At 55.8% G+C, this 20,943-nt stretch overlaps 1 protein-coding gene across 6 annotated transcripts in view; it reads left to right on the top strand.

Annotated features, from left to right (window-relative positions):
* PDGFRB (platelet derived growth factor receptor beta) overlaps positions 1-16,745 on the top strand; it is a 37,754-nt gene extending 21,009 nt beyond the window's left edge. For all 6 annotated transcript variants that reach the window (XM_025435346.3, XM_025435345.3, XM_035715600.2 and 3 more), the window contains 16 exons: positions 343-458; positions 1,748-1,871; positions 2,222-2,433; positions 4,327-4,421; positions 5,563-5,695; positions 6,231-6,335; positions 6,680-6,790; positions 7,815-7,974; positions 9,003-9,163; positions 9,693-9,811; positions 9,987-10,109; positions 10,904-11,015; positions 11,477-11,576; positions 12,308-12,413; positions 13,258-13,490; positions 14,773-16,745. In XM_025435346.3, coding sequence (XP_025291131.1) covers positions 343-458; positions 1,748-1,871; positions 2,222-2,433; positions 4,327-4,421; positions 5,563-5,695; positions 6,231-6,335; positions 6,680-6,790; positions 7,815-7,974; positions 9,003-9,163; positions 9,693-9,811; positions 9,987-10,109; positions 10,904-11,015; positions 11,477-11,576; positions 12,308-12,413; positions 13,258-13,490; positions 14,773-14,950 — 2,188 coding nt within the window. In that variant the 3' untranslated portion in view covers positions 14,951-16,745. The remainder of the gene's footprint in view (positions 1-342; positions 459-1,747; positions 1,872-2,221; positions 2,434-4,326; positions 4,422-5,562; positions 5,696-6,230; positions 6,336-6,679; positions 6,791-7,814; positions 7,975-9,002; positions 9,164-9,692; positions 9,812-9,986; positions 10,110-10,903; positions 11,016-11,476; positions 11,577-12,307; positions 12,414-13,257; positions 13,491-14,772) is intronic.
* Positions 16,746-20,943: the final 4,198 nt, after the last annotated feature.

Genomic DNA, 20,943 nt, shown 5'->3' on the forward strand with positions numbered 1-20,943 from the left:
AGGCCAGATGATCAGGGAGGAGGGTACTTCTCAGGCCACCACCACCTGTGCATGGGTGGTGGCCCGGAGGCTGGAGATGAGCAGGCCTTTCTGCAGGGGTGAGAAGAGGTGCTTCCCTTACCCTCTTCATCCCCCCTCACCCCCTTCTTGGCTCAGTAGAACCAGCTGCCTATGGGTGGGGATTCAAGAGACTGGTGTGAGTCCCAGCTCTGCTACTGACACCTGTGTGACCTCGGGAAGCCCCTCCCTGGGTCTTGTGTCTCTTGTCTGGACAAGGAGGTGGAGGGGAGGGGCTGTGGGAGTTCTTATAGCTCTGGCAGCTGGGCCTGTCGCACTCCATAGGTACGTGTCAGAACTGACGTTGGTGCGGGTCAAGGTGGCCGAGGCTGGCTACTACACCATGCGGGCCTTCCATGAGGATGCCGAGGCCCAGCTCTCCTTCCAGCTGCAGGTCAACGGTGAGGAGCCCTGCCCCCTGCCACCCCAACCCCACCCACTTCCTTTTCCCTTCCTACACTGTCCACTGGCCCGTAGGAGGAGAAGGAGTAGGACGGGGAGCTGAGGCCTCAGGATGCTGACTTCTAGGCTGAACTCCAGCCCTTTCACTCCCGTGTGAACTCGGCATATCCCCTCTTTGGGTCTCAAGGAGGCTGCTGGGTGCCATTGGTGTTCCTGAAGCCTCAGACATTCATGTACCAATGCTATGATTTCTCCTTCCCACATTTTCTTATACTATACTACTAATGATATAGATATTTATTGAACAACAACACACCAGTCTGTTGGTGCCCCTTGCATCCTACTGGGGGAAGACAGATACTCATTCACCAGTAGGGCAAAGAACCAGCAAATGACACAGAAGGTTGGAAGGTCACAAGTGCTGTCAAAGGGGGAAAAAAGGTTGGGTAGGGAGGATCGAGGGTTCAGGGGGCAGGGGGCGATGAGGGTTGCAATTTTAAATAGCCTGATCACGTTGGCCTCATGGAGGCGACTTTTGCGTGAAGACTTCAAGAAGGTGAGGGCGTTTGCCAAGTGGTTCTCTGGGGGCAAGGGCCCACCAAGCAGTACAAAGGCAGGGCCAAAAGCCTGTGTGGCTGGAGCTGAGAAGTGGGAGAGTGGTGGGAGATGAGGTCAGAGCTGAGACCTGGTAGTGGGGGCCGGGAGGAGGGCAGGTTATGTAGGTCCCCTCGGGCCCTTGTATGGACTTTGGCTTTTACTGTGACTGAAATGACAGAGCCACTGGAGGGCTTTGAGCAGGGGAATGACACACTAATGACTTACTGTTTTGTCAATTGACTTTCTAAAAATAAATTTATTTTGAAAGAGAATATAACCTTTCAATTGTAGATGGAAAATCAGCATCACATGTCATAAATATAAAGCCACCACTAAAATAAACTCTGGGAAAACAAAGTGATGCTATTAAATTCTAGCTCCATGCTCTTGCTTTCCCAGGGCTTTCTCTGACCCTCAGACCTGCTCTGTCTTTGTTAAAAGGGAAGATTAGCAAGTCTCAGAGAGGTGTTAGAGTCAGACTAGCACCCTACTGAGGCTTTCCCTTTGAAGTACCCAGAAGGGGAACCTGTCAGTTTTCACACGGTGATTCCTGGTATTTGATGTTCACCTGTAACCTGAAGCTCCCCTCCCCCTCAGGGGGGGACCCTGGGCCAAGTCCTCCCGAGGGCCTTTCTCATTGACTGTCCTTCCTGACCTCCCCATCTCCTGGCCTCCTGCCCTCTCCACACAGTGCCTGTCCGCGTGCTGGAGCTGAGTGAAAGCCACCCTGCCAGCGGGGAGCAGACAGTCCGATGTCGTGGCCGGGGCATGCCCCAGCCACACCTCACCTGGTCTACCTGCAGCGACCTCAAAAGGTGAGCAGATCTGGGGCCTCCTTCTCCGAGGGTAACCACAGCTGCCTGGAAAGACCCAGTGGACGTCATCTAGTCCAGCCCCTTCCTCTGGGCACACTGTTCCAGGCTAGAGCCCCGTCCCAGAAGATGTGTCTTCTCGGAGATGCTCTGCATGACCTAAACTGTCCCGTTTCCTTACCTTGACTCAGAGGATCCAATGGAGGGAGTGAATTTTGCAATGCAGGGCTTTCAGTTCTGGGGTAGGAGCGCCCCCTGCCGGTCAGTCGAGGGCCCACAGGAGGAATGAGCTCAGGACCAGGCGATGGGAAGCAGCAGGGACTGGAAGCTGACCCGACTGGCTCTCCTGGCAGATGTCCTCGCGAGCTGCCACCCACGCCGCTAGGGAACAGTTCAGAGGAGGAGAGCCAGCTGGAGACTAACGTGACATACTGGCCTGAGGATCAGGAGTTCGAGGTGGTGAGCACGCTGCGCCTGCGCCGTGTGGATCAGCCGCTGTCGGTGCGCTGCACTCTGCACAACCTGCTGGGACACGACATGCAGGAGGTCACCGTGGTGCCACATTGTGAGTCCTCCAGCCTTGGTGGCCCCTGAAGACCCTCCACCCCCATCTCAACCATACTTGGAACTGTGCCTCTGGGCACTCAGGAGCATCGAGAAGCCCACCAGAGTATGCCCCTATGCACTTACACAACAACACAGTATTGGCACACATGTGTACGCCCATGAGTACATGAGTGTGTATGCTATATGTATGTCATAGGCCATGTACATGAGCAGGACTGATCCTCGGACACAGGTGCAAAGCCTCCCAGTGTAGACTTGTAAACAACATTATGTAGAATGCCCGAGCCCCACATTTCGCATCTAAGGCTGGAGTGTATGTCTGTCAGCATATACACAGGCATGCATGATTCCTGCCTTGGTGTGTAAACCCACCTAGTGTATGTTTATAAACCATGTATATGAACACACCTCATCTCCAGATATGTTTATATAGATCCACGAGGGTATGTTTATGTGCATGTATGTACAGATGAACAATCCCCACACAAGAGTGCAAATGGTGCATGTTCAATTCCTGTACACGTGTGCCAACTGGCATAGCGCATGTCTGTAAGCATGGAGTTGCAGCACACCTTTCCGTGAAAGCCCGCAAACACAGTCTCTGCACACAGATGCCTGCTGTACGATGCAGATCTATGAGCAGGTACACATGCATATATTCATATGTGTCCACCAGCACCTGGATGCTTTTGCTGCCTGCCAGTCCCTATGCATGCATACACCCCTGTGCTTGTACTTCGTTGACTCTCTCCTTCCTCTTTCTCACTGGAGAAGGCCAAGCCCTGCCTGCCCTTCTAGTGCCCACAGTCCAGAGCAACAGCAGACAAGCAATTAGGCAATCCCACTGCAGGGGGCAGTACTTTGGGGGGGAAAACCTACAGGGAGGAGGGGCTCCATGCCCAGCCGTGGGATTCAGGCAAGTGGGCACCTGCAGACCAGCCCCGAGCAAGACAGAAGTAAAGCTTTTCTGTGTCACAGGAGGAGGCGGGCATGTACCAGCCCACAGGGAAACTACCGTGGCTGCACGAAGTCTCTTCCTTTTATTCAGATGGCTCCTTAGAATTTCAGACTTCCTTCCCAGGACTGGGATGTGTGACCGAGTGGGGAGAGAGGAGAGGAGTTGTTCTGGGGCCCTGAGGAGGAGGGACAGGGCCTCTAGGGGTGCTTAGAGGGGCAAGGGAGGGACAGAGGAAGAGGGAACGAAGTCCTCAGGGACCCCATGGGTGGCCAGTGGGGCAGGGTAGGGGGGATGAGGATCTGGCTGGGGTAGATGCAGGGGCAGGGAAGGGGAGATGAGGGTGTGGCTGGGATGGATGTAGAGGCAGGGGAAGAGAAAGGGAACTTGTGCAGCAAAGAGGTTGAGGCCTTAGGGAAGAGACTTGGGGCATGGGGCCCAGAGTCAGCCCCACTTGGCTACCCCTGTTCCCTGGGGGATGCACCTTATAACTCCAACACCCCTGGGTGCTTGGGATGAAGCCAGGAGGAAACGATCTGTATCCATCAGGCTGTGGGAGCTCAGTCACAGGCTGTGACAGCCCTGGGCAAGGGCCTGGATTCAGAGGCGAGGCGAGTCCAGTCGTCAGGAGCTGGCATCCAATCTGGAGCCATGGCAGACTGGCCAGACTGACCCCTGCAAAGGCTGAAGGCATATGGGAGCCCAGAGAATCTGAGCTGCAGTTGTTACTGAGGGGTGTGGGTTCTGATGGCAGAGGCTGAAGGTATGGCCCAGACGGAGGGGCTGACATCACAGGCTGTGGCTGGTGGAGGGAGGCTTCCATCCCGGGCAGGACAGGCAGAGAGGATCTGCGGTACCAACGGTGGGGGGTGAGGGGCACGGGGCAGCTGCCAAGCTCCTTGTCTCCTTACGGTCAGCTCTTGTCTCTGCCTCCAGCTCTGCCCTTCAAGGTGGTGGTGATCTCGGCCATCCTGGCCTTGGTGGTTCTCACAATCATCTCCCTCATCATCCTCATCATGCTCTGGCAAAAGGTAACCTCCTATCCCCACTAATGGGTGCAGGTTGACACTCTAGGTTTTCTGCATGGAGCCCCCTACTGTCCTTGAGTGTCACAGGACCCGGCCACCTCCCTGCCCCGCACAGAAGGCAGGTGTAAAATGACGTGCAGTGCCAGTGGGTGTCCAAGCTGCCTCCACCCCCAGCAGGAGAGGCTGTCTTGGGCCTGGTCCGGGCCCTCCAAGGTCCCTTGCCTCTGCTCTGCCCTCCCAGGTTTTGCTTGGACATCAGCCCTGTCCCCAACCCTGCCACGACACAGGGCAAGGCACTTTCTGGGTGGACTACATGGGCTCCAGGGTTCTTCCAGCTCTCACCCCGAGACTCCCAGGCTTCTGCTGAAATGCATTCTAATCCTATTAACCTGTAATTTCAGTGCTCTGTTCAGAGAGGCTTCACCATTCTGTGATCCCAACATTTTAAGATTCCTGAGTTAGGATTGCAGCACCCATGATTCTATCATTCTGAGATTCCAATCCTGTGATTCCAACATCCTGTGATTTCAACATCCTAAGCTTATATCTTTTTGAGATATCCACTGCGAGTGACCCAGCATGGGAGGGCTGTCCAGACCTAGCTGAGTGCCCGTAGCTTGTGTCACTTCTCAGGGCTGCCCACCCCTCTACTTCCATCTGGGAAGCAGTTGGGGCTCTGGGAGAAGCTGATGAGGAAGTTTTTTTTTTTTTTTAAACAAGATTTTATTTATTTATATATGAGAGACACACAGAGAGAGAAAGAGGCAGAGGGAGAAGCAGGCTCCATGCAGGGAGCCTGACGTGGGACTCGATCCTGAGTCTCCAGGATCAGGCCCTGGGCTGAAGGCGGCGCTAAACTGCTGAGCCACCTGGGCTGCCCCAAGATGAGGAAGTTCTGATGAACCGGGCCCTTGGCTGTTAGCTGCTCCTCAGCCATGGCCATGCTGAGGCCTCTTGCCACCTGTTCTCACTGAGCCCATGAGGCTGGCTTTATCAGTAACTTGCTCTGTGACTTCAAATATGCCTCTGCCTCTCTTTGGGCCTCAGAGTCTCGTGCTGCATCTGTTATATAAGGGGCTATGGGCTTGTGGGCCTCAAAGCCCAGACCTCCTGTGGTGATCCATCCCTGGTGCTGGTCCCGCAGAAGCCACGTTATGAGATCCGATGGAAGGTGATTGAATCCGTGAGCTCCGATGGCCATGAGTACATCTACGTGGACCCTATGCAGCTGCCCTACGACTCCACCTGGGAGCTGCCGAGGGACCAGCTCGTGCTTGGTCAGTCCAGGGCGTCCCTGTGTGGCAGTCTGGGAACTTGAGGCGGGTGGGAAGACTGAGGTGTGGCCCAGCTTTGCCATGACTAGCTTTGAGACCTAGGGCTCCTGTCCTGCCTTCCCTCCATACAATGGGGCGAGTTGATCCCCCAGGGACCATTCAGCATTGAGGTCCTATGGTCCTGTGACTGTGACATAGGAGCCCTTTGTGGCAAGAGATGTATTAATCGAGGACAGGCTGCATGTCAAGCCTGTGCTTGGTCTAGCTGGGAAGGCTGAGACACGCTGAGGAGCTGAGTTCCCTTCCGGGGTGGGAGGAAGGCTTCCAGGGACTGCAGATGGGCCAGAAAGCAGGCAGGACTTAGCTAAGACTAAGTCAGCTGAGACTTTGCAGGGAAGGGCTGCAAAACACTGTGGACTTAGGAGACTCCTTGAGGGGAACACTTTAAGTCCAGGTTGGCTTCGAGGATTGATCTCAGAGAGAGTGAGGGATGCAGACTCCTGGTGGGCCAGGTGCTGACGGATCATCTCCACCATAGGACGTACGCTCGGCTCTGGGGCCTTTGGGCAGGTGGTGGAGGCGACGGCTCACGGCCTAAGCCATTCGCAGGCCACGATGAAAGTGGCAGTCAAGATGCTGAAATGTGAGTCCTGGCAGCCTGCCGCTTCCTCACATCTGGGCCCCCACCTCCTCCCTGCCCCCTGCTCACACATTCAGGCCCTCCCTGATTCTGATTTGCTGGCCACAGCAATGCAGCCACCTGGAGGCCAGCCCCACTCCAGATTCTGCTCTGGCTAAGAGGCTGCCTGCCCACCTTCCTGGTACCTCCTTCCCTCCCTGACCTTCCTTCTGTCTCCTTCTCCTCCCCCTACTCGTGGGCCCTTGCCACCTTAGGCCATGGGAGTCCTACAGCACAGGGTGGGGCCAAAGGGCCTTTTTGGGGCCCTGGCAACAGGGCAGCCTGAGGCCTCATCTCTGCCCCCTCAGCCACAGCCCGCAGCAGCGAGAAGCAGGCCCTCATGTCAGAGCTGAAGATCATGAGTCACCTCGGGCCCCATCTAAATGTGGTCAACTTGCTGGGGGCCTGCACCAAAGGAGGTACTAAAACCACTCCCCCAGAGCATTCTGGAAAATGCCAGTAGCCTAAGCCGGCCCCTCCCCTGGCCCTCTGTCCACAGATGACAGGACACTCCAGCTGGAGGGTCTGCACGCAGCCTGTCCAGTGCCCTCATTTCACAGACCCAGGTGGGAGGGGTGGGCTTTACAAACTCATGGAATCACAGCACCTTCAAGGCCCGAGGACTCCTTAGACTGGCCATTTCCAAACTCAGGGGTCCTCTGATGTGTTTAAATTTTCACAAGACATTTGACAAGCTCACAAACCCCAGCCCCCTGGGAGGTGAGTTATATCCCCACATCTGGAAACCAGCGCCAGCATGCTGGCTTATTCCGCTTCTGTTCAGGTCATAGAATAACGTCCCTCCAGCCGGTGTGTGTGTTTGAGGCTCTGATGGCAAGTTAGGCCATAACAAAAAAAAAAAAAAAAGAAGTATTATCATTGTTTGCAGCTGCTTATTGTGAGATTTGGGATTTTCCTCAGTATTGTGCAACCAAAAGAAAATACAGAAGTGCGTTGCACACTCAGGCCAATTTATGTCCGCAAGATTACCCGTTTCAAAATCTTTTGTTTTCATCAATATCATCAAGTTCCCACTGATTGACTTGAACTAAGTGCACTGTATTTGGACCGAAACAGCAGCTTGATATGAAATAGTTGCCTTTATTTACTTTATGTTCTGGGCTCCAGAATAAGCTTTAGTTTGAAAAACCTCTGGGTGTCCTTGCTACGTGCCCGGCCCTGAGCCGAGCTGATAAAGGCATCATCTTAGGAGGTGGCTCATGGAGGTGGCTATGATTAGCCTCATTTATCAGATGGGGAAAGTGGAGCTCAGGGGCACAGAGGCAGGGAATGGACCCGGGTTTGCTGGCTGCCCAAGCCTCTTGGCCACCTTACCCACCTGTCCTCCAACGTGCCGTCCGTTATTAGCCTCGGGGCCCCAATGGCAAGTGTGTGGCCTGCCTGGCGGCCGCCCTGATCCACACCCTAACCCACACCCCCCAGGACCCATCTACATCATCACCGAGTACTGCCGCTACGGGGACCTGGTGGACTACCTTCACCGCAACAAGCACACCTTCCTGCAGCTCTGCTCCGACAAGCGCCGCCCGCCCAGCGCCGAGCTCTACAGCAACGCCCTGCCCGCGGGGCTCCCTCTGCCCAGGTACCAAGGACCCTCCGGGGGCCTGAATCTCCAGGGAGCCCCGAGGGGCACCTGCTCGCTCCCTCCCTGCGTGGGACAGAAGCTTGAGGCCAGGGCGGACTGAGAGGGTTTGGGGCCAGGGCTGTTTCACACAGTCCGTGACCTGGGGCTCGGCCACCCCAGACCTGTCATAACGCTGTGGTGACCCTAATGGTGCGATCGGCTGCCACCCACAGACTGTCCGCAGGGGCCCAGGCCCTGTGCTGAGCACGTGGCCAATGTGACCCCCTCCCGGCCCCTCCCACTGCTCCTGTGTCCTGACCCCTTTTCCTTCCACAGCGAGCACCTGGAGCTCTCCTGTCCCCAGCCCGACTCCCTTTGAAGCGCACCTTGCGGTGCCCCCTCAGTCCCCCCGGCACCCACGGGCAGTGCAGCGTCTTTCTTCTTCTTTTCCAAAAGTAATTTATCTCAGTTCTTTTGTTGATAACAAAAGCAAGATGTGTTCATCTTGAGAGACAAGGATAACTTCAGAAAATCACCAAAAGATCTTAAAACTCACCCCTCTCCTCCCCAACATATGATGGATTTCCTTCCGTTCTTTGGTCTACCTCTGGGGACACATGCACATGTGGTCCCAAAGCTCTCCAGGGAGCTGGTGCTGCAGGCAGAGGCCTTGGGGCAACTCCTAGCCCTCCCTGGGCTGTGGCTGGGCCCTCGCAGGGCATCACGGCTGGATGGTGCTGTGGAGGCCCCAGAAAGGCACCTTACTACCTGCCCTGCTCCTGACCCTCGCACTGGGGTGCTGTGATCATGCCTATGTGGGAGCTCCCTGAGGACACACAATGGGTCTTGTGTCAGCCGAGCACCCCAGTGCCCGGCTCGGGGCTCCACAGGCTGGTTGAAAGGGCTCACTGTGTGGCTGTTCGAGTGGCGACGGGCTGACGGAAGATGAGTGGTGGTTGGGGAGAGGAAACCCATGAGCGACAGGGCGAGCAAGGAAGGAGGAAAGCCTGGGGCCTCTCCTCCTGTGATGTTCCTCTCTCCTCCAGCCACGTGTCTCTGCCTGGGGAGAGTGACGGGGGCTACATGGACATGAGCAAGGACGAGTCAGTGGATTACGTGCCCATGCTGGACATGAAAGGAGGCGTCAAATATGCAGACATTGAGTCCTCCAGCTACATGGCCCCTTATGACAACTACGTCCCCACTGGTGGGTGTGCAGTGTCCTCACCTATGCACGGCCCCACACCTAGGCAATCGTGCATTCTTACAGAAGCCTTTCATGTGCCCAGGCTGGCAACAGCCCTGGGAGGAAGGTGGCCTTGTCCCCATTTCATAGATGCAGAAACTGAGGTTAGCCACCAGCACAAAGCTGCCTTGTGGTGGAGCCCCAGTGTGAACCTCTCTTTCTGGGTCCAGAGTGGGGAGGAGTTGGGGTTGGGGAATGGCACAGAGGAAGCCCGAGGCTGACCCAGTGTCCCTGAGAAGCAGGCAAGTCAGACTGAGCAAAGGTGGCCCAGGGCTAATGCCAAAGGCCTTTGTGGCCTTTGGCCAATGAGAGCACTGATAAGGTAGGAGAGGTTTACATTAGATATTTCAAAGTTGTTATCCTTTTGTGGAGGACTTAACAGGATCAGTAGCTACCCGTATTGGACATTGAGCCCCATGAGTGAAAGGGCAGGGGTCCTACGGGCCCCGTGGAGACATAAGATAGTAGGTGAACATCCCTTCTCCCCTAGCTCCCGAGAGGACCTGTCGGGCAACTCTGATCAATGAGTCCCCAGTGCTTAGCTACACGGATCTCGTGGGCTTCAGCTACCAGGTGGCCAATGGCATGGAGTTCCTGGCCTCCAAGAACGTAAGTGCAGTCATGGTGGGTGGAGTAGGGTCATGAGGAAGTGGGCCACCCAGCCAGCCAGGGTCCTCCAAGTACTCAGCTCCATATGGCAGCTATGTCCTGCAGGGGGGACCTACAGGAAGGTCCTTCCCCACAAGGACCCCTAAGGCCTCAGCTCCCATCTCCCCCAACCCAGTGTGTCCACCGAGATCTGGCAGCCAGAAACGTGCTCATCTGTGAGGGCAAGCTGGTCAAGATATGTGACTTTGGCCTGGCTCGTGACATCATGAGAGACTCGAACTATATCTCCAAAGGCAGCGTGAGTACCTTGCCCAACCCTGTGTGCCTCCAACCCTGGGAAGAGGTTCTCTCCCGGTGAGACTGTGACACATGACTGTGACACATGGGAGATCAGGGCAGAGCTCCTCATGGCCTGCCCTATCCAGCGGTGACAGGCTTTGCCTGCCCAGCCATGTGTGCAGGTGCAAGAAGAGAAGCCACCTGCTATGCATGGGCTTAGCAGGTGGGGGTGGAGCTTAGCAGGAGGTGGAGATGCTAAGGTTGTGCCCGGAGGCTCAAATTCACTGGTCATGACGGGCGAGGACCAGCTATAATGGGTACTGGGAGGGGGGGAAATCAAATGTGTATTTGGTTAAAATGTGACCATCCTGCCTGTCACTCGTGTTCCCACTCTCCGTAAGGGGACAGTGAATCCCGGAGCTGGAGGGGACTCTAGACCCCAGAGGTCTAAGGTGGCCAGGTCAGAGCTGAGAGGTACCAGAGCGTGTCTCTGGCTCCCCTGCTCTCTACCAACCCAGCCGGGGGCCTCTACTGGGGTCAGGAAGTGGGGCCATCCTGTGAGAGGCCTCAGACCCTGGGGCTCTTCCTCAGAGATGGGGGCTTTCATGTCACCAGCTGTGGGCAAAGAAACTGGGCCTTCTGATCCCCTGGCTGGCACTGGGGCAGGTGTGGGATCTGTAAACTTGCAGAGATGGGCTCTCAGGGCCTGGGGAGTCAGGTGCTAGCGCAGGACCTGCCAGGCCTCCTTGCCACGCCAGGTGCAGAGTGGAGCTCGGCCCTCCTCACACTTAATGCCATCCTGCCCTCTCACAGACCTTCCTGCCTCTGAAGTGGATGGCTCCCGAGAGCATCTTCAACAGCCTCTATACCACCCTGAGCGACGTGTGGTCCTTCGGGATCCTACTCTGGGAGATCTTCACCCTGGGTACGCTTCCTTTTTCCTCCTCTCTCAGGGGCACAGCACAGCCTCCCCACTGACCACTCACACCTCTGGCCTGCTGAGGCTGTGGAACAGGCTCTAGAACAGGGCACAGGGCTCTGGTCCAAGTCACAGCTCTCTGCTGCTTTCTCGCTGCTGTGTGACCTTGGCAAGTCCCTTGTCTTCTCTGGGTCTCTTTATCTCCCCATCTGATTATGGAGGAATTTGGAAGTGACATCAAAAAGCCTACTTGATTCTGGTGTTCTCTGGTTCTCTGATTTTGGGGAGGGTTGCAGTTTCTGTCCAGAGCCTCCAAAGGAGCTCATATTTCCCAATGGCATTACACTCCAAGGGCATTACACCCTTGCCCATTCTAGGGCTGGTGGGTCTCTCTCTGTCCCATAGATAATTTGCCACTTTTCCAACACCTCTGAGTCTGTGTATCTCTTGTCTCTGCTCCCTGACAGGTGGCACACCTTACCCAGAGCTGCCCATGAACGAACAGTTCTATAATGCCATCAAGCGGGGCTACCGCATGGCTCAGCCTGCCCACGCCTCTGATGAGATGTGAGTAGATCCTTTGGGAGGATTTGTGTGTGTGTGTGTGTGTGTGCAAACAATAGATATCCAACTTTCTAAAAAATGACTTTATTTATTTATTCATGAGAAACACAGAGAGAGAGGTAGAGACACAGGCAAGAGGGAGAAGCAGGCTCCATGCAGGGAGCCCGACATGAGACTCGATCCTGGGATTGCAGAATCACACCCTGAGCCAAAGGCAGATGCTTAACTGCTGAGCCACCCAGGTGTCCCAATAGGTATCCAACTTAACCGACTTAAGGCAAAAATAGATCAGTTCAGAGATCTAGAAAAACCTTGGTATAGCTGCAAGTAGGTGTTCAGATGCTGTCATCAGGAATCTCTTGTTCTACCCGGGTCTGCTTTCTTCTGTGCTGGCCTCGTTTTTCAGGCCAAATGGCTACCTGCCCGCTGCTTTCACCATAGTCTGGGCAAAAGGCCCCAAGCTGACTGTCAGGGCACAGCAGGGGTCACATGCACACCCAGAGCCAGCCATTGAGCAGGGAGCATGAAAAGTCCTACCGGCCAGACCTGGGGGCCATGTGCTCACCCAGGTGTGGTAGATCCTGTGGGACCACTGGTGGAGGGAGGGCCTGCTAAGGGAATGAGGGAAAAATCCCTCTCCACCTGTCCTCCCCAACTCCTTTATTGCTCACCTGGTTCTGGAAGGCAGCAGACCCCCAGCCAGAGACCCTGACCCCGTCTGTGTCTCTCCCCAGTTATGAGATCATGCAGAAGTGCTGGGAAGAGAAGTTTGAGATCCGGCCTCCCTTCTCCCAGCTGGTGCTGCTTCTCGAGAGGCTGCTGGGTGAGGGGTACAAAAAGGTATGTTGAGGCAACGAAATGGAGAGTTCTGGTTCAGAAGTCAGACACTCGGTGCAAGGCTCTGTGTGTCATGCTGGTTTTTAAGGGACCACCCTATACCTTCTTGGGCCTCAGTTTCCCTGCCGGTACTAGTAAGGGGTGGGCTGGAGCTGTGAGTTGAGTTTATTTTAGCAGCACAGAATTTGTTGAAATGAAATCCTGTGTGGAAGCCGATGCCCACAGCCGCCTTCACCCTGCATCCCTCACCATGCCTTTGCACCCACGCCACGGCCTGGGGCTCCTTCAGAAGTCTGAACAACCCCAGGCTACATGTCTGCTAAGGGCCTGGCCACTTGAGCCTGTTGCTGGCTCATTCTAGGCAAATGGAGCAAGTAGGGCCTTAAAACCCAGCCTGTCCACCAGAGGGAGTTACAGGGAGGGGTGACACTCGTCCTCTTTCCCCTGACCCATTCCTAACCACACTCCCACCCACCTTCCATCACAGCTCAGTGCCCAGGGAGATAGATTGGGTTGTCACCATTCAGCAGTTAGGGAAACAGAAGCCCCACTGAAGGACGTTGAGGCAAGGTGAAAGCCCACGCCAGTCTCCTCTGATGTAGGGAAAGTGTTAGGGTCACGGGCACCAGTCTGCTGACTGTCCCCTCTCTGGGAGGCCCTGAGCTCACCTGTTCTTACGAGGTGCCAGGTAGGAGAGCCACTCAGTTGTGTGGCTTTGGGTCATTCTCCTTCCTCTCTGAGCCTTATTCACACAAGGCAGGGGGGGCCAGGTCAGAGTCTAATGTTAGGTGACCCCCACGGGCATTTCTGGTCTGACTATCCCTGCTTCTCCTGCCCTGTGGAGCAGAAGTACCAGCAGGTGGATGAGGAGTTTCTGAGGAGCGACCACCCAGCAGTCCTTCGGTCCCAAGCCCGCTTGCCTGGCTTCCCTGGCCTCCGATCCCCTCTGGACACCAGCTCTGTCCTGTACACTGCTGTGCAGCCCAACGAGGGTGACAACGACTACATCATCCCCCTGCCGGACCCCAAGCCTGAGGTTGCTGATGACGGCCCACTGGAGAGTTCTCCCAGCCTTGCCAGGTAGCCACTCTGGCCCGAGGCCCAAGACAAGTGTGCATCGTGTCTGTGTGTGTCTGTGTATGTGTGTCTGTGTGTCTGTGTGTCTTCCTATCTCCAGGCTTGCCCTAAAAGTAAGTTACTTGGGGTATTTGTTCCTGCCAGTGAGCAGAAGAGAGAATTGAACTCATTTGACCTTTAATGACCCCAGGGGGAAAGAGCAGGCTGGTAAGAGACAGAATGGCTGGGACTTACTTGCAAGGTAGCTGTTTCCTGGAAAGTGGCCCCCATAGGCCATCTATCCAGGCCCTAAGGAGAAGTAGGAAATCTAACGAGCATCCCCAGCACCCCGTGTATTACTCTGGGGTCACCACCAGCCCTGGCCTGTGCTCTGTTCTCCAGCACCAGGACCCCCGGGAACCTGGCGAGGTTGTAGGAGGCATGGTGCCCACAGGAATTCAGGCCAGAATTCAGACTGGGAAGGAGATTCGTGCTTTTCTTTTGCCTTTGGGATGTGATGAAGTTACAGTGGGTGGAAGAAAGTGGGAAGAAGGCCCAGCCGTCGCCAGGACTTCATGTTCAGACAGGATCTTCCCTGAGCGGAAGAGGAGAGTCCCCCACGAAGCCAGACACCCCCCACACCCTGCTTCCTAAACCAGATCCACTCTATGGTGAAGCGGCAGCAGCCACAGGCAGGGCTCCAGCTCCAGCTGTGCCGCCAGCTGCCTTGAGGCCTGGCCAGGCCCCTTCTCTGCGGGCTTCCATCTCTCCACGAGGCCTTGGACTAGACGGCCCTCTCCACCTAAGCTCCCTAAGGAGCTAATGCTGCAAGGCTCCAGGTAGCCAGCGTGCGGAGGAGCTCAGCTCAGGGCTCGGACAGCTTGAGGTGTGGTCGCTGGCCTGTTCTGTGCCCTCATGCAAGCTGCCTCCGTGCCCTGAGCCTGCGGTTCATCCTCTCTGAAATGCAAACCGTGGCGCCCCCAGTGTGCGGGCTGTTGGAGGATTCGGTGTGATGGCAGACACGTTCGGGAGTGCCGGGCGTGGAGATGCTGATGGGTGAGGAACAGCTTCGGAGCTGAGTGGGGGTGCTGCCCTGAAGTCTCCCTGTGACGCAGGCCACTGACATCACCTCCCCGAGGGGCCCTCCCCTCATGGCGCCTGCCTGGTGTCGTCCTTACAGGGATTAAATGCACTAAAGGGTGTAAGGTGTTCAAGGTTGAACACACAGAAAGCTCTCGATGACTGCTATTGTTTCACTGTGGTTCCCTCCCAGCCCCTCACTCACTCGTGTGCCTTCTCCTCCTAGCTCCACCCTGAATGAAGTCAACACCTCCTCTACCATCTCCTGTGACAGCCCCCTGGAACCCCAAGAGGAGCCAGAACCAGAGCCAGAGCCCCAGCCCGAGCCCCAGGTGGTGCCGGAGCCACCGCTGGATTCAAGCTGCCCTGGGCCTCGGGCTGAGGCAGAGGACAGCTTCCTGTAGGGGGCTGGCCCCACCCTGCCCTGCCTGAAGCTCCCCTCTACCTCCCAGCACCCAGCGCCTCCTGGCCTGGCCTGGTCTCCCATCAGCTGTCACTTTCTAGAAAGCTTTTGTCCCTGCCATGTGACACCCCAGCCACTGGGGCTGGCCTAGGAGGCAAGAGGACTACAGAGGCCGTGACCACCCTCTGCCTCTGGGGAGGCCATGTGACTGGGAGCCCGGGTTCTCCCAGGGCACTTAGTTTCTCCATCTATAGGATGGGAGTGCAGGGCCCGGTGACACAGAATCTGGGCTTCCTTCTCCGACTCCCAGGCGGGGAGGTTGGAACCCCTAGAGAGATTTTTGAGGCTCAGGAGGCATGAATTCATGCTCTTCGGTTCAGCCAGCTACTCCTCAAGGAGCTGTAGCTTTCTCCTCGCACTTTCATCCCCCCAGGAGCTGGGGAAGGGACCCTGGCATCTCTGGCTCCTGGCTGCGTGGGGCCCTGGCCTCAGCAGTGGTGTCTGTCCGGAAGCCCCTTCCCCCGGATGCCAGTCTCCACTTTCCCAGGCCCGAGCTGGTCTGGGGCCATCCATGCTTCTTGCTGGGGGCTGAGCCAAGTACAGGACACTCTGGCCCACAGCCCCCGTCCCAGGCGCTTGGGGCACACCTCACCACACAAGTGCCTGTGTCCATGTCTTCCTGGCCCCATAAGTGCCGGGGTCTTTTTCCTTATCACTGCCAGTCTTACTCCACCCACCAGAGTCTCCAGGGCCAGGCGGGCCCCACATCTGTGACGGGAGTGTGGATGTGCCCACGGGAAATGTCCACATGTGTGGATCAAGTTGCGCACTGGACCTGATACGGGACCTTGGAGGAATCCCTCACCCTCTCCAGGCCTGTTTGCCCTGTTGAAAAATGAGCAAGGTGGACTCGTTGACTTCTGGTGCCCTGCCAGTACTAACATTCTAGAATATTCCAGAGGGTAGCACACTTGCCCAGATGAAGCAAAGCCAAACACTCTAAACCTCTGAGCTAGGGGTCAGTTGGGGTCTGGGGAGATTCCAGACCATGCATCACACACTCTGGGCATTCAGGAACCGTGCCCCTTCCCCAGAACCCCAGCAAGTTCCAGAAGGCCAGCTGCCCAGGTCTTGACTTGGAGTGACAGCCAGTGTCTTGGAAAGCCCCCAGCAGCTGCCCCGTGGGAAGACTATGGGACCCCTTTCAGACCCAGCGATGACCTCTGGAGCCACCCTGAGCAGACGAGGCAGAGAGGGCAAATCAGACTCCCTCGTACAGTTTGCTCTCCAGCACCTGCTGTCCACATCTGTGCCACAGGCATTGTGGACTTTTGATGGCTCCTGGGGGCCCCCAGAAAGGACAAGAAGCCTTTCTAGGGAACCTGAGAGGGATGCAAGAGGCAGGTACTTTGAGGGGGCGCCCTCTCACCCACCAGCTGCCTGGTGCCCGCGGGGTACGGCTTGGTCACTTGCTCAGGCCTGCTCGCTGCACTCTCTCTGCCAACTGCACCCCAGCTCAGTGGGCATTGGAGGTGCCAGGGGAGTGAGGGTCATGGACAAGACTGCTGGCAGGGGGAGAGCTGGGATGGGCACCAGCCCCCTGTGCTGGTCCAGGAGAGGGAGGGGGTTCTCACTACGGTACCAAAGATGTAATCACCTAGGTTTACAAGTATTTTTAGGACTCACATTAACTCACATTTATACAGCCGAAGTGCTATTTTATATGCCATCAAATTTGCCTGTGTACTTTTTTTTAAGGGAAAGATGTTAATATTAAACCTGGTGCTTCTCCCTCATGGACTTCGTGGTCTCTGGTGGGATTAGGGTCCTGTGCCTGGGAGGTGCCAGAGGTGGAGTGGGGCAGGTGGGGGCTGAGCCCCGGCCACAGTGCCCCCACACAGGGTCCTTGAGCTCCGAGTCTCGGTTCCATTTGTAAAATGGGGTTTGCGCCCTCCCTCCACCCCCTGCTTAGCAGCTGGATGGCCTGTACCTTGGGCTTCGGGCTTTCCAAGGTGTGGAATGGAAAGGCCCTTGCGACTCTGCAGTGCTGGGCCCTGGGACAGGCCGGACTGTTCGCAGGCTCCTGCTGAGGAGCCCGAGCCCCTCCTGCGGCCCCCACCCTGCCCCACCACGTGCTTTGGCTTTGGCTGGTAAGCTGGGACACCCCCTGCCCTCCCCTGCATGCTGCCCGCGGGCCAGATGGAGGCTAACGTGGCTTGTGACAGGCCGCCGCTCCAGCCCAGATCCCAGGCCCCGGTGAGTAGCGGCTGGGGTGCAAGCAGCAGCAGGGCAGACAGAGCACCCATGGGGGCCAGAGAGCGGCAAGACGCAAGGAGAGAGGGCAAGTGAGAGAGGAGAAGGGGAAGAGAGAGAGGAAGGTGGGCGGGGAGGGGGTGGGTGCGGCCAGGGTGAGGCCCTGGGGTGAGGCCAGGGCAGGAACGGGGGCCCAGCTGTGTCTCTGAGGGCAGGGTGGCTAGGCTGCTCAGGGGGGTGCAGACCCAGCAGGCCCCAGGCCCCTCACAGCCGCAGCTGCTCGGTGGTTCGGGGCTGGCCTGAGCCGAGCATCTGGGCGCCTGCTAGCCAACTCCATCCTGACTATAGGCTCCGTGACTATAGACTACAGACATCCACCCACCCCGGGCCCGACAGACCCTAGCAGCGCGGGGCCAGGGCCATAGAGCCAAACAGGGCAAGCGCCGGAGTGCAAGGGTCTTAGACCCAGGCTGTGGCTTCCTGACCTCCTCACTTGGGCCTTTTGGCAGGGGTCACCCAAGATCTGTCACACTTCACTGTGTGATCTCGGCCATCCTTTGCTCTCTCTGATGTGGGGGAGGGGGCATCTCCGTTTGTTTCTGGGGGGCAGGCACCTCTCTTTGGAAGCACACGCCTCCCTGGACTGCCGCCAGGGGTCTGGGGCTGTGGCTGCCCATGGGGAGACGTGGGGCAGCTCTGACTCACAGGCCCGGCCGCCAACGCAAGGGCAGCTGAGCTATGCCAGGGGAAATCCCGCCCGCTGCATGGCCTGGCTGCACAAAGCCCACCCTCCTGGGGGTCCTGGCTTCAGAGAACACCCAGAGCCTATGACCTTCTCTTTCCTGGTAGTAGAGATGAATAAGCCAGTACTCGGATCTGCCCTGTGAAGAGAATAAACAACCCACATTCCAGACGGGGATTATCCTTGCTCATGGGAAAAGCCTCCGTCTGGAGGTCAGGAGACTTGGGCTCCCTCCATCGCAGGCCTACTCCTTTTGGGACCTTGACTAGATTACACCACATCAGGCCTCAATTTCCCCAGCAGTAAATGGAGCTACTGATGTCACAAAGGGAGGAAGGATGATGAAACCCTGGTGAGCACTTACTGAACAGTTACTCTGGGCCATGGTGGTCCTGTCCCGTTTTCTCATTTCACCCTCACACCAACCCTAGGATCCAGGTACCACTACTGTCCCCATATTACATTTGAAACCAGTTCAGGAAGGTTTTGAGGCGACCTCCCAAGGCCCTCCGGTCAGAGCGGCAGGGACAGGATAGGAGCATGGGCCCAGCAGACTCCCAAGTCAGTGCTCAGGGAGGGAAAGCACTCAGCCAAGGTTGCAGAGCTGGAGACAGGGGAAGCCTGAGTCCCAACCCCTGTCTCCAGACTCTGGACCTGTCTGGTGCCCAGACCAAGGAGGGACTAAGTGAACCTGAGGGCTAGCAGAGGGCTTGGACCCCACGCTCCCCACCCCCAGCAGAGGGCGTGCAGGAGTCGGGGGAGGGGAGGACCATAGGTCACCTCTGCAGCTGGCTCCTGCCTCTCCTCTCAGGCGGGCCCAAGGGAACTGGTGAGCTAGAATTTTCCTCCCAGACGGATGAGCCACCTGGGCTGTACAATTCTTCCACCACCCCATTCACAGCAAGGAGCCTTGTTCCTGGAAAAAAGAGGGAAAGACTAGAAGGAGCTATTGCTTGAGGGGCTCTGCGTCTCAGCTGACACACGGCTCGCAACCCCCTCTGCACCAGGGCACACAGTCTAACAGCCTCTTTGATTTCTTTGTTCGATGTCATAAGGATTAAAAATTGCTTTTATAAAAGTATTTATGTACCATACACGTGTATTAAAAACAATCCGTCATCAAAATAAATAATCTAGAAGGTCTTTCCTTTGTGTATTTTGCATCTTAGACTCCAGTAACATTGTAAATGCGTCTTTTCTTCTCTCAGCAGCTCTGAGTATAGGAATTTATCTTATGGAAATCCTGCCTCTCACTGTTAACAGTTTAGTTATATCCTTCCAGGGCTTCCCTCCCCCAGCCCCGTTACATCTATGCTAATATTTGTATTTTCTGTACCTATCTGTGTAAATATATAATTACAATTTTAAATAAAATGACTGCTACCATTTTGCAACATTTTTGTTTTTCACTTAAGAACATGTCATGGCCACACGTGTTTCCAGGTCAGTGGTACATGTAGATAGCAATGCGTTCATTTTGAGAGTCATGCATAATTTAAAGCATGCCTGTGCCATTCATTATTTGACCAGTCCCCTATTGATGATGGACATTTAGTGGTTCCAAGTTCTAAATTATGCTGGAATGACCATTGTTCATCAAGTTTGTTTGTTTATTATTATTATTATTTTTTTTTTTTTTAAATTTAGAATGTTTGATAATCTTTTTTTTTAATTGTTTTATTTATTTATGATAGTCACAGAGAGAGAGAGAGAGAGAGAGAGAGGCAGAGACATAGGCAGAGAGGCAGAGAGAGAAGCAGGCTCCATGCACCGGGAGCCTGACATGGGATTCGATCCCGTCTCCAGGATCGCGCCCTGGGCCAAAGGCAGGCGCCAAACCGCTGCACCACCCAGGGATCCCTGTTTGTTTATTATTTTTAAAGTAGGCCCCACAGCCAGGGTGGAGCCCAATGCGGGGCTTGAACTCATGACCCTGAGATCAAGACCTGAGCCCCATGAGATCAAGAGTCAGACATGTAACCCAGGTGCCCCCATAAAGTATATGTATATTTGCACACTTTGGTAAGTATCTGTTTCCATAGGTTAAATTCCTAGACACAGAGTTGCTTAGTAAACAAAATAAGCATTTAAAAGGTTACTGGAGTCTAAAAGTTGCCTTTAAAATATGCAAAATCATTAAGCTTCCGAGAAGCTAAGAAGATCAAGCATGCAAGTGATGAAAACAACATTATTTAATTCTAGCTAGGTGCTCTGACCTCCTGAGAGAAGTCTGGAGCCTCTTCCATTTGTTGGAAAAAGCCACAAACAAGTGGTGGAACAGAGTTCAAGACAGAGTGCAGTGAGTGGAGATCTTCCCCCTGGAGTGACCCGCCAAGGCAGGAACTTGCCTGCGACTCTATTCAGTGCTCCCATAGGTTGGCCGTCAGCCCACATCCAGAGGAACCCCACTTGTTGGGAAACCCAGCTTGCCCTGGCCACCCGGGCCCTGCCCAGGGCCCCTTGCTGTTTAGAGAGTGTGTCCCTGACAGTGGCCACATGTGAAGCTCATAGTCAGCCTGTGAGACAAGCTAAGGGCTCAGTCCCAGATGACGAAGCTGAGGCTTAGAGCCATCCAATGCCGGCCCAAGGTCACACACAGCAAGGCTCTTTCCTGCCAGTCTGGTGTCTTTCTACTGCCTTCTTCAAGGAGTTTCTAAGGCCACTTCCTGGACTCACAGGGAGCAGCAGACTGAGCCCTGGCATCAGGGTGCTGGCTGCCGCTCAGTGGGGCTCCTGGAATCCCTGGGTGGTTTCTTCTTGGAGTGGGATCCAGGAGCTTCTCTGAGCTACGACAGACTCCCACAGCTCAGAATAAAATCTGCCACGGCTGCCACAACGGCCTGATGAGAGGATCGCAGCCTGGGCAGGGGGCTGGCTCTTCTCAGGATCCAGCAGTGACATAGGGATACCACAGAAACCAGACTGTCTCCCTGTGACTTCCTCTCACTGGCTTAGCCCCTGGCCCTTCTCTCTGGGCCCTGGGTGGTACCATGCTTGCC

Source organism: Canis lupus, chromosome 4, assembly GCF_003254725.2.
Source record: "Canis lupus dingo isolate Sandy chromosome 4, ASM325472v2, whole genome shotgun sequence".
Lineage (NCBI taxonomy): Eukaryota > Metazoa > Chordata > Mammalia > Carnivora > Canidae > Canis > Canis lupus.